Source organism: Chanodichthys erythropterus, chromosome 11 (assembly GCF_024489055.1).
Source record: "Chanodichthys erythropterus isolate Z2021 chromosome 11, ASM2448905v1, whole genome shotgun sequence".
In the NCBI taxonomy this organism is placed as follows: Eukaryota; Metazoa; Chordata; class Actinopteri; order Cypriniformes; family Xenocyprididae; genus Chanodichthys; species Chanodichthys erythropterus.
In genome coordinates, this window is record NC_090231.1 from 37542542 (window position 1) to 37556525 (window position 13984).

Below are 13984 nucleotides of genomic sequence, written 5' to 3' on the forward strand. Positions count from 1 at the left end.
TAATGGGTAAAGCCACAGTAACATCTTCAGCTAGTCAGCTTGAAATCCTTTGGTTATATCTCTTAAGTCTAGTAGTGAATGTTTAATGAGCAGTAGGATAACAATATTCATCCGCACAGTCACACAGACCCAAAGCACCAAAATATTGTTCTTCTGCAAAGTGAATAGAGTTTTGTTTTTAACCACTAGACGGGCCAAACGTTGCAACGAGAAAACTTTTGAACTCTACTAATTTGTGATATCCTGTATATATAGAAAGGAGAAAGATTTCAGGTTAAAAGATGCCAGAGTTAAAAATCAGCTTGATCTGGATTTCAAGTTCTTAGTAAAAGGGAATTTATGCAAAAAGAGTGAGCTTCAATTGAACAGACAAAGATACTTCAAATGGCACAGATACATTTATTTTTATAATATCACTACATTTTACATGCAATGCAAGAAAGTGGAAATAAACAAAAGTGGAAAATAATGATGCTTTCTGAGCCCATTTTTAAGCACTTCTCTGTTCGTTTTTTTAACAGCAAAAAAAAAAAAAAAAAGAAATACTATGGTATTCCTACTTTCAATCTATTAAACATGTCAGCTTTCACTCTGGTTGGTAACAGACTGGGATTATGACTAAGTTTGTGAAATGGTCAAACATGAGCTTTGTTATGTAGATGCTATTCCAAACAGCCAAGTAAACAAATCCCTTGGTGTGTCTCAGCTTTGACAGGATCACCAGCCATACGCTCTGGTCCACACGCCCTTCTTCTTGAACTCCGAGGTGGATCTCAGAGCCATTAATGCCGCTAAGACAAATAAGAGATACAAGTAAGTCAAATAAGAGACTGCACATATACTGTAAATCATATAACAACCTTTGATTCTTGATATCATGCTATGCAGTAATTTTTAAATTTGATTTAAAAAAAAACAATAATTTAGTTGGATCAAAGCATCTCACCTCTGGCTGTAAGTACAGCAGTCTCTGAGAAACTTAGTTTAGGACCTTCAGTAATACTGAAGAGCCAGTCAATGAACTGATGGCATGAAGAAAGAAAGAATGGAGTCAGTCATTTTTTTCCATTCAGCTAGGAAGCATTAAATTGAACAAACGTGACAGTAAAGACTATTTTAAAATATATTTCAAATAAATTATGTTCTTTTGAACTTTCTATTCATCAGAGAATCCTGAAAAATTGTATCATATTCCACAAATACTGTTTTCAATATTGATAATAATGAGAAATGTTTCTTGAGCGCCAAATCATCATATTAGAATGATTTCTGAAGGATCATGTGACACTGAAAACAGGAATAATGATGCTGAAAATTCAGCTTGGCATCACAGGAACAAATTACATTTTAAATTATATTCATATAGAAAACATTATTCTAAACTAATATTTTTCCTAAATATTACTATTAGTACTGTATCTTTGATCAAATAAATGCAGCATCAGCGAGAAGAACAAACACATTACTGACCCAAACTTTTGATCAGAAGAGTTCATACAAAGGAAAAAATTTGCTTTATTTTTAATTACTATTGTTATTGCACATACTCAGTGTTGAGGACTAGAAGTATTACAATTTGATGTTCTGCACCATTTGTGGAAATGAACATGAATGACATCTTAAACTGTGCAACTTTTACGTTTACTAAGCAACCCAAAACATTCACCAGACCTCCACATTTAAACTGTAAAACGAGAGATAAAACATGCCATACCTTCTGTGACTGGGACTTCCACGGCTCTTTGGCGAGTAGCTGCTTTATGCTATATGGGATCGCAGATTGGCATGACGCGACCGACAGCTCAGTGGTAGCAGGGCTGACATAGAGAGCATGAGTCAGTTCTGTTATCTGAGAGGACTGTTGCCACGGAAACCACTGGGTCCTGATGCCAATGAGAAGCGGGGTACAATGGTCAGCCCAAGATGCCACTGCTGCAGCAAACACACCTAGGAGGAAGTCTGTGCCCTGCAAAGTGATAGTGATTATGTTTAAAGTCAAAACATACAATTCTTATTTTTTTTAATATAAAATATTGCAGCATTATTAGTGATTTATACATGCACATGATTCTTTTTTTTAAATTAATGATCAAAATAACTTCCCCTGTCTCTTGCAGCAACATCTCTCTCTTATCTGATGACGTTTACTGGGATGAGGGAGGGAGATCCACCAATAGCAAACCACAATGATACAATGATCCAATCAATTTCCAATAGACAAAATCAAGTCCCGCCCTACATGTTGTCTTGTTCGAGAAACCATTTCACTCAGATATGTGTCACAACAGGGAAGAAAACACTATCATTTCCATTAACTTCCATTTCATGCCGACTTAAATGCAGAGAGTAACGTTATTTACAACTTTCAACACTCAAACTTATTTAGCATGATTATTTTGACCAAGCAAAACAGCGCTGCCTTATCCCACAATTTTAATTTGTATTAATTAGTAATTCAGCACTAGCAGCTGTTTTATTAGAATGAAATAAAATAATGTGAATTTAAGTGATCAAATGTAACTGTAACAATGTTCAAGTTCAGGGAAGAAGGAGGCGGATTTTAAATGTAACTTTATTCGTAAAATAAACATAAACATCAAAACCGACTGCAGCATATAAGCGTAATAAAAACAGTAATGTAAAATATTCAAGGCTCTCGGCCTGCCCTGCTTCATACCACAGTATCATTAATAAATTTGCACACATTAGCTCATTCATGAACACGATTTCTGCCTGGGGCCTGTCAGATTGCTTTCCAGAGGTGAAGACAACAACTCCCATGATTCCACACTCATTCACAGCATCGCCAAGCTTTGCCTTTGTTATTGTTTTCAATACGCGACTTCGAGCAGTGAAACCTACATGCTGTGCCTTTAAAGGGATAGTTCATCCCAGAAATGAAAATTTGATGTTTATCTGCTTACCCCCAGAGCATCCAATATGTAAGTACGGCGTTATTTTACTGTCAAATGTCGAGAGCGCATTATTGTGAAGCGAGAGCCCATCAATGTAATGCTCGAGCACAAATCTCTCCGCTCGCGCGCGGATTTCCTTTGCTCTCGCGCAAATCTGGATGCAGGCTCTCAAATATACAGTGCTCTCTTATGAACTGCCTCTCCTCTCGCTCAGATATTGTGTGCAAAGCAAAAGACTTCGGACTGTGGAGTGGATACAGAAATTGAAATCTACAGGTAACGCTAATACACACTAAATACACACAGTGCTGATGTTGTTAACAATAACAATTTGAGAACAATATTACAGTAATAATAATTTGCACGGTTTGGCATGATCCGAGTTAAGCGATCGTTAGATTTAATCACTATTGGCAGCGCGATTTATTGTAGGCCTGATGCTTTTTTCCTCAGTTGGTCAGAACAAAAGTGGCAGAAATGTTACTTACTTGTTCAGATTATATTTTCCAGTGAAAATTCTTATATTGGTCATACTTTCAAGACGTAGAATCTGTGATTCAGAAGTACAGTATCCACAACGGTGCGATGATTGACAGCAAACATTAGATTCATCCGCGCTGACGATAACTATTCCGCATATGACTGTAATTGCAGGTTTGAGAGATGGTGACAAAGAGGAAAAATCACGGACTTTACTGCAGCTTTAATAATTAAAGTAATGTATTGCATTACTTAGTTCATGTTAGATAATACATTAACTAATGTTAACAAATAAAAACCTTATTTTAAAATGTTACCCATTTTTATATAAATTTCAACAAGTAGGCTACACAAAACGTTCAACCACAATAACTTTAAAAAACTTATTTTTGTTTGTTTAGATAAATCGGGGTTTGACCTGTAATGTGATGCAGTTAGACTAAATTACATTTGATTAATATTATTAAATTGTAAAGAAATTACATGTCCATCTTTGTCAAAAGAATTCCAGGCGCAGTTCACTCTCAGCCAATAAGATTCTACATAGCATTTTCATGGATCAGTCGTCTCTTCTGATTGGTTGATAACTTTTGACAGCGTTTAATCCAGGAGCAAATTAATTTCTGCAAGAGCATGGAGAGATTTGCGAGCGCACAGGACAAAGTTTGAGCGTGCACACGCAATATCCGAGCAAGAGGAGAGGCAGTTCATAAGAGAGCACTGTATATTTGTGACCTGATCCAGCAAAATGAGTCACAGTGACCCAAATTTCAAAATTGAGATTTTGGTATCAATGGAAAGATAAGCTTTAAAATGATATCCTAGTCAAAGTCATACCTTGAATGGTTTTAAAGATATACCCATTTTAATTATGGTCGTCTGCCCTCTTTTTCCAATTGAAAACCTGAGAAAATCGCTTTTAAAGTTTTTTGCCCGTTTTTTTGTTGATATCTTTCAAAATCCATTGCATTTAAAGGGATAAACTATTTATTTTACAGCTTAATATGACCAAAGACATTTATATTTATATTTATATATATATATATATATATATATATATATATATATATATATATATATATATATATATATATATATATATATATATAAATGCTATTAAACCAGGCTGAAGCTAAAATTATTTTAAAGTATTTATTTGAATTAACCCTTTAAGTTCTTATTTTTTTTTTTTCTGAGCGACACACACAAAAGTAAAGACTCATAACTCCAAAACTTTAGCAAGGAGAGTCAAAATGTAGGAATCATTTGATAGAAAACATTTTAAAATTTAAGAAAATATAAATTACATTACATTTGGACATTATCTTGCTGAGAAACAGCTGATAAAAGACAAAAAATATATATATAATTTTTTAAAAATAATTTTTCTTTTTTTATTTGACATGGAATAACTCAGGAACACAATAAGATCGCTAAAAAAATCTTTTTTGGTGATGCTCTCCTATATGTGAGCTGCATCTGGTTCAAATTTCGTGGTGATATTATAAAGAATAGTTTGAAAAATTGTTGTTCATTATTTCCGCAGCCAGGTGGCGCCAACGGGCGGTAAACTCCGGTTTAGAGGCACTTCTCAGCACTCGTTAGGAGTTTTACAAAATGGTTAGATGCATTAAAAAGATGGGATTCTAAGCTTTAAAATGATATCTATTATGTGTTATTCCACGTTGGAAAACGAACATGGATGGGTCCGGGAACATTGGATACACACTGCATCCCGGAGAGATGAGAGACATGTATTTAGCCAAGTATGTTAAATAATTTCGTGAGTAATATCTTGTGATCAACGCAATATGTTATATTGATTTTGGATTCATTTTAATCTTGAGAATCTGCTTTAAATATTGATGTGCCATTTTTATGATCTGTGCATTTTTCATGAAGTTATGAGCACGTGAAATATACATACCTGTATTCAGTTAGCTGCTGTGCTATTTTTTTCGTAGACGCATATTACTCAGACTCATTAGAGGGTGAAAACAACACAACAGAAGCATGTTGGAGTCTTGATATGAAAGTTTAAAGTCTTTGGTTTTGTATGCAAAAAGAATTTTTGTGCTACCTATATGGATTCTATTTTTATTGGCTTTTAAAGAGAGACACGCAAATGGGAGTTTTATTTTATAAGGTGCGCTAGTCTGACAGGAGGAGCGCTGGACCGATCGCGTGCCTGTCAGTCGAAACGGGGCTTCCCATTGTTAAAAATCAGCGTTTAGGTCAGTGTGTTTACATTTCTAAGCTTTTTGATTGGTTCTATACAATGTGTAACACCATATTTGTAGAGCAGAGATAATGACGTTTCAGGGGATACCGGGAAATGCTCATAAGTGACGAGAGGAGTTGAGAAGTTCATTTCCAGCGAATTTAGTAAAACCATGTCAAATTTAATATCCATTTAAATACCTTTACTCAATTATCTGGACTACGAAACTTTGGGAGATTATTTTTGAAAGTCTGTTCTTTGAAATTACCTTAAAAAAAAAAAAATCGATTTTTTCATTGTTTTTCCACATTATCGGCCCATATCTTAAAATAGAACATTGCGACTTCCGACTTATTTCGCCAGATCGGGTCACATTTGAGAGCGTGCATCCAGATTTGTGCGAGAGCAAACGAAATCCGCGCGTGAGCGGAGAGATTTGCTCTCGAGCATTACATTGATGTGCTCTCGCTTCACAATAATGCGCTCTCGACATTTGACAGTAAAATAACGCCATAACTGCCTTGAGCGCGTACACGGCATCCGGTGCGTGAGGTGTGTACGTGACTGGCATAGTTTACGCAAGCGCCGGAAGTGATCTCTCACACGCATACAGTACAGTCCAAAAGTTTGGAACCACTAAGATTTTTAATGTTTTTAAAAGAAGTTTCGTCTGCTCACCAAGGCTACATTTATTTAATTAAAAATACAGTAAAAACAGTAATATTGTGAAATATTATTACAATTTAAAACAACTGTTTTCTTTTTGAATATATTTCACAAAGTAATTTATTCCTGTAATGCAAAGCTGAATTTTCAGCATCATTACTCCAGTCTTCAGTGTCACATGATCCTTCAGAAATCATTCTAATATGCTGATTTGCTGCTCAAGAAACATTTAATGTGTACAATTGTACAAAATATTTGTGTACAATATTTTTTTTCAGGATTATTTGATGAATAGAAAGTTCAAAAGAACAGTGTTTATCTGAAATCTAATCTTTTGTAACATTATAAATGTCTTTACTGCCACTTATGATTGATTTAATGCATCCTTGCTGAATAAAAGTATTAATTTCTTTACTTTCTTTTCAAAAAAATAAAAATTCTTACTGACCCCAAACTTTTGAATGGTAGTGTATAATGCTACAGAAGCTTTGTATTTCAGATAAATGCTGTTCTTTTGAACTTTCTATTCATCAAGGAATCCTGAAAAAAAAGTACACAACTGTTTTCAACATTGAAAATAATCATAAATGTTTATAGAGCAGCAAATCAGCATATTAGAATGATTTCTGGAGGATCATGTGACACTGAAGACTGGAGTAACGATGCTAAAAATTCAGTTTTGCATCACAGGAATAAATTACTTTGTCAAATATATTTAAATAGTACACAGTTATTTTAAATTGTAATAATATTTCACAATATTACTGTTTTTACTGTATTTTTAATTAAATAAATGTAGCCTTGGTGAGCAGACGAAACTTCTTTTAAAAACATTAAAAATCTTAGTGGTTCCAAACTTTTGGACTGTACTGTACGTCACTCATTGTTTACACAGTGCACAAACATTTTATGTATGATGACAAATCAAAATAGTACTTACTTGCCCTTATCCAGATTGTTCAAACCGACTTAAAACTAAAAGATTACGTTCTCTCGTATGAACTCATTTGGGAGCGGTGACTTTCTGATGCCGTGCACACGCTCAAGGCAGTTGGACATAGTGGTGTATTAGAGGTAAATGATATAATACTGCTCGGTTTCTCACACAAACCGATCGTTTCATGTCTTAGGACATCAATGTGTTGTCACGAGCCGCAGGGTTTAATTTGGATTTGTCTGTGCGTGTTTTTACTCAAAATTTTTGTTACCATTCACTCGCATTATATGACTGACAGACCGCAACGGTTGGAGTTTAAAAAAAAAATCATCATTTGTGTTCTACTGTAGACACAAAGTCACCTACATCTTGGATGCCCTGCGGGTAAGCAGATAAACATCAAATTTTCATTTTTGGGTGAACTATCCCTTTAAGATAGTGAACAGGTAGTATCTTGCTTCCTGCAGCTGGTAATGTGTTTTATAGAGAAAAGAACTGTTTATAACATTAGGCCCACAGCAAGGCAACTGAAAACACTTTCCAGATGGCAGTGACTGCTCTTCTGAGAGGCAAATCCACATACGATTGTAAAGCGACCTAAAAAGAAACCAGTGCCCAATAAATTAAAGCAAAAAGATTTTGCAGCGTAGTCATATTGCACATACCTCTATAACGTTGACACATTTAGCGGAGGGAGATCCATATGCAACGTTTCTTATGTGGCCCATTAACTCCAGCAGCCACTCTATTCGTTTAGAGACCCCTGAAAACAAACAAACATTTTAAACAACATCATGATTCAAGTTCATCAAAGAGTGGGTATTTGAAATGGAAAGTTTGGGATCGGAAGGATTTTGTAATGTTTAGTTAAGTTATGCTCACCAAGGCTGCATTTATTTGATCAAAAAATAAAATAAAAACAGTAATATGGTGAAATATTATTTAAAAAAGCATTTTTAATTTTAATATATTTTTTAAGGTTTAATTTATTGCTTGAATTATCAGCATCGTTACTCCAGTCTTCAACGTCACATGATCCTTCAGAAATCATTCTAATATGCTAATTTGCATATTAGAATTCTTCATTTTTTCTTAATTCATAAAAGTTCAAATGAATAGCATAAAACTTACTGATCCCGAACTTTTAAACGGTAGTGTACCTTTTAACTTCAGCGCTTTACTATTATAATACTATTATATACATTAGTATTATTAACCCACCTGTATTGGGACTAGAGGCGAACCGTGATTGGTGGAGGCCCTGCAGAAGAAGCCAGCTTATTCGTTTTATATTCCCAACCTGGAGGATGGTACTGATGACATCATTGAGTCCGAGGAGAGGGACTCTGCCTTTAGATGTCAGGTAGGTTAGGATGAAAGCTGTTTTTTCAACATTAGCCTGTAGAGGGAGCACAAAAACAGGGGAAAACAGTGTGAGGTTGTACATTTGTTGACTACATGTCTCTAGCCACTGTAAGTGTACCTTTGAGCAAGTCATTTAACTTGTAAATTACAAAACAGCAGAAGCTGTCCTATGCACTTGCCATGAATTATGATTATCATTAATTATCATGAAAGAAGAGGGAATCCTTCCATGGATGAAAGCGTAACTATTCATCACTGCAAACATTTATTGTATGCATTATATTTGTGGAAAAACTCAATGTTCTTGCATAAAATCTGTCTCATTACAAAAATCAACAATAAATAATAAAAAAGGATATTCTTTTAAGATATGTTGCCTGGAGGCAGCATTGTGTAATAATGGAAATGAATGAATCAAACCAGAATACTGAAACTAACTGCTACATGAGGGACGCTAATAGAACTATTACATCCACTGCATGATGCATAACAGGGACACAAATTTCAGTCTTTAAAACTAAATATTATGTTCACTAAAAGCCAACAAATATATGTCGACAATAAATAATAACTATAATAGATAATATTGATCTACTCATAGTAATATTTATTTTTATTAATATTTATATAATCAAACATATTTATTTCCAAATAAAGGCATCTTCGTGAAGAATGAAGGCATTAAAATAAAAGGCAATAAAATGAAATACTGAATTTCTGCTGATGTTTGCTGATGTAAAATGGTTATAATAAAACCTAATAGAGTGCAACTATTCCTGCCCAAGTATTTTTTCCATTCATTTCTCCCATAGAGATTTTTAAAAAAAGACTTTGTTAAAGCATTTTAAACCATGAACCAAACCAATCAGTTACAAAGTGAATCACATACTACAAACTTTGATATGAAGCAAAATCAGACAAAAAGACAAAGTTACAATACATGAAGCACTGCAAACAGCAGAACTGAATTAAAAACAATGAAACTACAATATATACACAACTGTTCAAAAGTTTGGGATCTGTAAGATTTTTAATGTTTTTAAAAGAAGTTTCATCTGCTCACCAAGGCTACATTTATTTAATTAAAAATACAGTAAAAAAAACAGTAATAGTGTGAAATATTATTACAATTTAAAATAACTGTTTTCTATTTGAATATATTTTAAAATATTTATTCTTGTGTTGGCAAAGCTGAATTTTCAGCATCATTACTCCAGTCTTCAGTGTCACATGATCCTTCAGAAATCAAACGTTTGGGGTCAGTAAGAATTTTTATTTTTATTAATACTTTTATTCAGCAAAGATGCATTAAATCGATCAAAAGTGATAGTAAATACATTTATAATGTTAAAAAAAAGATTATATTTCAAATAAACACTGTTCTCTGTTCTATTCATCAAAGAATCCTGAAAAAAAAAAAAAAAAATATATATATATATATATATATGAGTACGCAAATATTCTGTACAATTGTACACAATAAATGTTTCGTGAGCAGTAAATCAGCCTATTAGAATGATTTCTGAAGGATCATGTGACACTGAAGACTGGAGTAATGATGCTGAAAATTCAGCTTTGATCACAGGAATAAATTATATTTTAAAATATTTTCAAATAGAAAACAGTTATTTTAAATTGTAATAATATTTCATAGCATTACCGTTTTAACTGTATTTTTAATTAAATAAATGCAGCCTTGGTGAGCAGACAACTATAGTTCATTTATGTAAGTGAGGATAGCAAAATAAAGTAAACTGTGACATATTATACCCAAAATTTCTTCATACATTGATAAAACTTTGGAACCAAAAATTATTCAGACACTCTGACCTGACCATGTTTTGCTTAAGTGTTATCTGACATAATATAAATTTTTTTCTGACCCAGTTTAACTCAGATCTTGTCATATTTTATTAGCATTTTTTTAAACTATAGTAAATAATTAACAACCTCTTATATTTATAAGTTACTTTTCAAAATCAAATTCCCTATGGAGAAAATGAGTGGAGTTTACTTCCAGAACCCGACTATTGCTCTCTATAAATGCTGGCATTAGTTGTACATACTTAAAGTCATTATTTACATGGTAATGAAAAAACAGAGGCACACTTTTTGTGGAAAGACCCTTACAATGACCCTCATGATGTGGTGTGACCAAAAAAAAAAAAAAAAAAGCATTTAATTTGATTATTCAGTCATCTCTTCAGTCATTATTAACCACTTTATGTCATTTTCTACTTATCTTGAGCTTGCAAAGTGAAGAAATGTGTTACCCTGAGGCAAGATATTATGACTACATATCATGATGAAACATTTCAACAGAATCAGATTTATAAGGATATAAATCACGAACATTATAGTTATATAATACCTCATTGACTTTGATTATGCGGTCTATCTCAGGGTCGCTCAGTTCAGACAGACATGAACACGTCGCTTCATAGAGGTCCACCTCAGCAGCCTACAGACCAACACAAAAATCCAAACATATCACTGTACAGCAGCAGAACTTGTTCTAATTGTTCAATGCTTAATCAACATGTGTGACTATAACACATCTTCCATTAAGGCCATGACACACCAAGCCAACATAAAAGCACTAGCAGCTGACTGTGTTGTCACGTCGGCTCCGTCTCGTGCCAGAAAGCTGACCTTCGGCTTGGTGTGTCACGACCTTTAGGTAACTGCCAGGACATACCGGTATATTATCAGGTAAGAGGTTATAGATCTTTTCCGTGGCAGAGCACAGGGCAGTCCAGCAGTTTTGGGGAGGGTTGGGGACCGCCATGGCTTTGGACAGGCCACGCAGGATGGACAGGCATAGTGGCAGGCGCTGAGCACGTGTGTCGGGCTCAAACTGCTGGACTGCCAGACTATCCACGTACACCTGCAGCTTGTCTTCAGCCACATGCTTCATCCAGGAGCTCAGGCACTCGTACAGATAAGCCCTAGTGCGGAGCTGTGGAGAATTCAGATAGACAACAGACAGTGTGACATTTTGAAACCAGATAACCATGATGAACTTCTTACAGATGACAACACTGAGAAAGTTAGCAACTAATTATTTCTTCACTTTTCAGCATCCTTATAAGTTACATTCAATAAAACAGTTTATGAATATTACAAAAGGAAAAATTATGGAATTAAAGGGGCAATATGTAATAATTTTCATGTATTATTCACTTAAAAAATTAGACCTTCCCTGACTTCCTAGGTTGTCTATGAAAGCCTGTAGACTGACTTGTTTTTGCCGGGAAAATCAAAAGGATGTGACATTTACGTGGGCTCCCGAGAGCATATCTTCCGTTCAATGACACATGAAACTAATGCTTATACAATGTTCATGATAACGCCGAATGAGCCATTCTGTACTGTAATGCAAAGAAAAAAGAATAATTCAAAGTCCTCACACAGCCAAATCTATATAGTCTATAGTCTCAAATATACTTTATAACCAAGATATCATAACAGTGTAATTTTAAGTACCTCATCTGTTGACATGATGGCGGTGAATTGCAGAGCTTGTGCAAACATATTAGCATCGCTATGATCAGATGCTTTCTTAACCGTTGTTTTCTCATTGTTGTCATTTTTGTTGTGATTATTTTGTTATTGAGAGGAAAGCATGCAGCACATTTACATATTCATCTAAACGTCAGTCTCAGCAGCGTGGATGGCATCGGAAATTTTTGTTAACAGTATATCAACTGCAAAGATATTTCCAGCTTCCAGCAGTGGAGAACAAAAAAGAATTTAGCCCTTGTAACAATAATGATAAGTAAAAGCTGCAGCAACAGTAGATCGCTCGCTGCAGTTCAGTTAACGGCCACCAGTGTCACTAATAACAAGGGTTTCTGAATTCTACATATATAGTACTTTTTACAAATTAGTAAAAAACTAAATTTATAACTTTTCTAAAGAAAATATGAGCAGAAATTTACACATGAAAAACTTGCTGTCATGTAGGACTGGTATATTATGGTAAAAAAATATTGAGATCACGATTATTTATTACCATTACTCTCATTAGAAACAATGCATTTAACAACCCTGTTTTTTTTAACAGTATTTATTTATTTTTTAACAGATTTCCTTGAACTTTAATTATGACTGAAAAAAATGAAGAAAAAGGAAATAAAATGAGGTAACTAAATATATATATATATATATATATATATATATATATATATATATATATATATATATATATATATATATATATATATATATATATATATTACATTTAAAAAACAAACAAACAAAAAATAAAACAAATTCAAAAACTTTTTGCACATCTAAAACTAGCAGCCATGTAGGGCTTCTCATTTATGTCAAAAACCATAATAAATATCAATATCTATGCTTATTACAACTACTACTTAAAAAAAAAACTTTTTAACAGTGGATTTCCTTGAACTTATATACCAAAATAAAATGTTAAAAAAAAGAGATAAATAAATATATACAGTGCTGCGCAAAAATCTTAGGTCACCACCAGCTTTGTTGTTTTAGCAATGTTTAATGACCATCCATATTTATTTTTCAGTCTCTTTATTATGATACAATCGGAAAATACAGGAAACATGTACACAAAATGTAAAACAAATTCTGAGCAAAATTGTTTCTTTAAGCAAAAATCAATATTTAGAGTGATCTCCTGGACTTCTTCCATTTTCTCAAAAATTAAACTGAGAAACAGATTCTGAAAGTTTTCCTGGCCTTCCAGTCCTTTTCCAGTCCATTTATGTTTAAGAGAGCCGGTTCCTGCTATTGCTCAAGTGTAAGGGGAGGTCAACAATACTCGCCAATTTAGCCTATAAAAGCTGTTTTCTGACCCCCTTGTTTAGTTTATATATATATATATAAACTAAACAAATTCTGTGTGGTTATATCTTACTTTCCCAAGCTCAAATGCTAAAAATATCTTTTGGTAAAAAAAAAAAAGCATAATAACATCTATTACACACAGAAAGAAACAAATACTCACACTCAGGCTGTGCACCAGGGGAGGCACAAGCCAGATGCTGAGGAAAAGTGAGGCACTCTGGGAGGACTGGGCCTGACTGACAGCCAACTCTAAACAGTGATGCTGCACCTCCTCACCTACGGCAGAACACTTCAAAATCATTTATCTTCAATGACACCATAAATACTTGCCACAAGGCCTTTTCTTATAGAACATTAATTCATGATGATGGCAAAGAGGAAGCTGACCGAAGCCGAGTCTCATCAGCGGAGAGAGGACGGCGCTCCAGTTGACTGGAGGATACTGGAAGCTTCCACCAACTGCGCCTAATGTTGCCAGCACCGTCTTCACAAGGATTGGAGCAGTGAACTCAGGCCCTGCACAAAGTCAGAGCATTAGTGAGTAACAGAGACACTTTTTTATTAGACAGCATT

The 13984-nt window shown here is 34.1% G+C and overlaps 1 protein-coding gene across 2 annotated transcripts in view; it reads right to left on the reverse strand.

Moving 5' to 3' along the window:
• Positions 1-393: 393 nt before the first annotated feature.
• Positions 394-13984, reverse strand: part of focad (focadhesin) — an 82843-nt gene continuing 69252 nt past the window's right edge. For both annotated transcript variants that reach the window (XM_067399689.1, XM_067399691.1), the window contains exons 36-44: positions 13799-13927; positions 13572-13687; positions 11283-11543; positions 10956-11045; positions 8441-8618; positions 7885-7982; positions 1715-1966; positions 947-1022; positions 394-791 (exon numbers count right to left, since the gene is read on the reverse strand). In XM_067399689.1, the coding sequence (XP_067255790.1) occupies positions 718-791; positions 947-1022; positions 1715-1966; positions 7885-7982; positions 8441-8618; positions 10956-11045; positions 11283-11543; positions 13572-13687; positions 13799-13927 (1274 nt within the window). In that variant the 3' untranslated portion in view covers positions 394-717. The remainder of the gene's footprint in view (positions 792-946; positions 1023-1714; positions 1967-7884; positions 7983-8440; positions 8619-10955; positions 11046-11282; positions 11544-13571; positions 13688-13798; positions 13928-13984) is intronic.